The sequence below is a fragment of the Helobdella robusta genome, assembly GCF_000326865.2.
Source record: "Helobdella robusta unplaced genomic scaffold HELROscaffold_33, whole genome shotgun sequence".
Lineage (NCBI taxonomy): Eukaryota > Metazoa > Annelida > Clitellata > Rhynchobdellida > Glossiphoniidae > Helobdella > Helobdella robusta.
This window is the reverse complement of record NW_008704623.1, coordinates 1,316,353-1,318,458: the sequence shown is the minus strand read 5'-3', so window position 1 is coordinate 1,318,458 and position 2,106 is coordinate 1,316,353. Positions and strand designations below refer to the sequence as shown.

The 2,106-nt window shown below is 35.8% G+C and overlaps 1 protein-coding gene across 1 annotated transcript in view; it reads right to left on the bottom strand.

Moving 5' to 3' along the window:
* HELRODRAFT_175390 (hypothetical protein) overlaps positions 1-1,786 on the bottom strand; it is a gene marked incomplete at both ends in the record, with an annotated part of 7,048 nt that extends 5,262 nt beyond the window's left edge. The window contains 4 exons of the mRNA XM_009022817.1: positions 271-373; positions 709-782; positions 1,223-1,414; positions 1,720-1,786. Of these exons, the coding sequence (XP_009021065.1) occupies positions 271-373; positions 709-782; positions 1,223-1,414; positions 1,720-1,786 (436 nt within the window). The remainder of the gene's footprint in view (positions 1-270; positions 374-708; positions 783-1,222; positions 1,415-1,719) is intronic.
* Positions 1,787-2,106: the final 320 nt, after the last annotated feature.

The following is a 2,106-nucleotide window of genomic DNA, read 5'->3' as shown; positions in this document are numbered from 1 at the left end:
AACCAAACAAATCAACCAACCAGTCAATCAACCAGCCAACCAGCCAATCAAAGAACAAACTACTCAATCACAATCAACTAACCAAACACAACTAACCAACCACAACTAACCAACCACAACTAACCAAATCAAGCAATCAAATTCAACCAACCACAACCAATCAAAATCAACCAACCAAATCAACCAATCAAAATCAACCAACCAAATCAACCAATCAAAATCAACCAACCAAATCAACCAATCATAATCAACCAACCAACCACAACTTACAAATTTCATCGAATCGAAACGCCACTTCGTTCTTAATGACTGAGCAGTTGAGGCGGGCTTTCACGAAGGTGGTGAACCTGTTTTCACCATTCCCCATGTCACCCTGCCGGTGATTACAATAATGATGGAATGATGATGGTGGTGGTGATAGTAATGATCTTGAAATTGTTGATGATGATCACGATGAAAATTAACGAACTGACTGATCAGCCAACTAACCAACCAATCAATCAGCCAATCAATCAAACAATCAACCAATCAACCAGCCAGTCAATTAAACAATTAACCAACCAACCAATCAACCAGCCAATCAATCAAACAACCAACCAACCAACCAACCAATCAATGAATTAATCAACTAGCCAATCAATCAACCAACCAATCAATCAACCAACTAACCTTGCATATTCTAGCAACTCTAGAATGAACGGTAAATACACTCTGGTGGGCAAGTTCTCTGAAGAAGACGTAGATGAAGTCACCGATGTCAAACGTTCCAACGAACTGTGCTTCTGTTGATGTTGTTGTTGATGATGTTGTTGTTGTTGATGTTGTTGTTGTAGTTGATGTTGTTGTTGTAGTTGATGTTGTTGTTGTTGTTGTTGTTGCTGTTGATGATGTTGTTGTTGTTGATGTTGATGTTGTTGTGGATGATGTTGATGTTGTTGCTGTTACCTTTTTCTTTAAACGAACACTGTCTCACTCAACACATTGGTTTTACAAGTATAGAAATAATTAGTTCAATTAATCACTCGCTCGTTCACTATGCAAATCAATAAATCAATCAATCAATCAATCAATCAATCAATCAATCAATCAACCAATCAATCAATCAATCAATCAATAACCAACCAATCAATCAACTATTCAACCAACCAACAAACCAGCCAGCCAGCCAACCAACCATTCAAAAAATCGTACTCTGTCCGTAGAAGCTCTTTATAATTATCACCATCATTCCCGCCATTGTCGACGCCATCTTGAAAAGGGCTGCCGCCATCTTGAATGGGGCTACCGCCATCTTGAAAATAATTTCCAAGCTCACTGACGTACAACCTCGGCCGTAGCAAAATGGAATTCGCCATCCCGAAGTCGAACATCGTTGCAGAAAGTATGAAACTGACTTCAATTGGTTTGCGCATGGCTGTGGAATAATTTGGAATAATAATTATTACAACTATAATTATCAATAATTATAAATAAATAATTATAACATAGAATTATTGTTATAACAAAGATTTAGTTACAAAATTGTAATAAACTAATTACAAAGATATTGTAGCAATAATGTAGCAGCAAAGATATAGTAATAAAGATAAAAACAAAGATATAATAACAAGGATATAATGACAAAGATATAATAACAAAGATATAATAACAAAGATACGATAACAAAGATATAATAACAAAAATATGATAACAAAGATATAATAAAAAATGACAACGGACTTGCATATACACTGGTGAAGTTGGAGTCTGGCTCGTATGGACAGCGTCCGCGGAAATTTTTTTGCATGTCCAAAATTTTTAGGTCGGTTTGCTGGATGGTTGGTTGGTTGGTCAGTTGGTTGTTTGGTGATTGGTTCGTTGATTGATTAGGTGATTGATTGATTGGCTAATTGGTTGTTGATTAATTGATTGATTGATTGGTTGATTGACTGGTTGGTTGATTTGTTGATTGACTGGCTGGTCGATTGGTTGATTGACTGGTTGGTTAGTTTACTGGTTGATTGATTGAATGGTTGATTTGTAATAAAAGATTTATTAGTTGGATGGTTTTTTGATTGACTGATTGGTTGATTGGATGGATGGTTGGTTGGTTAATTAATATAAACA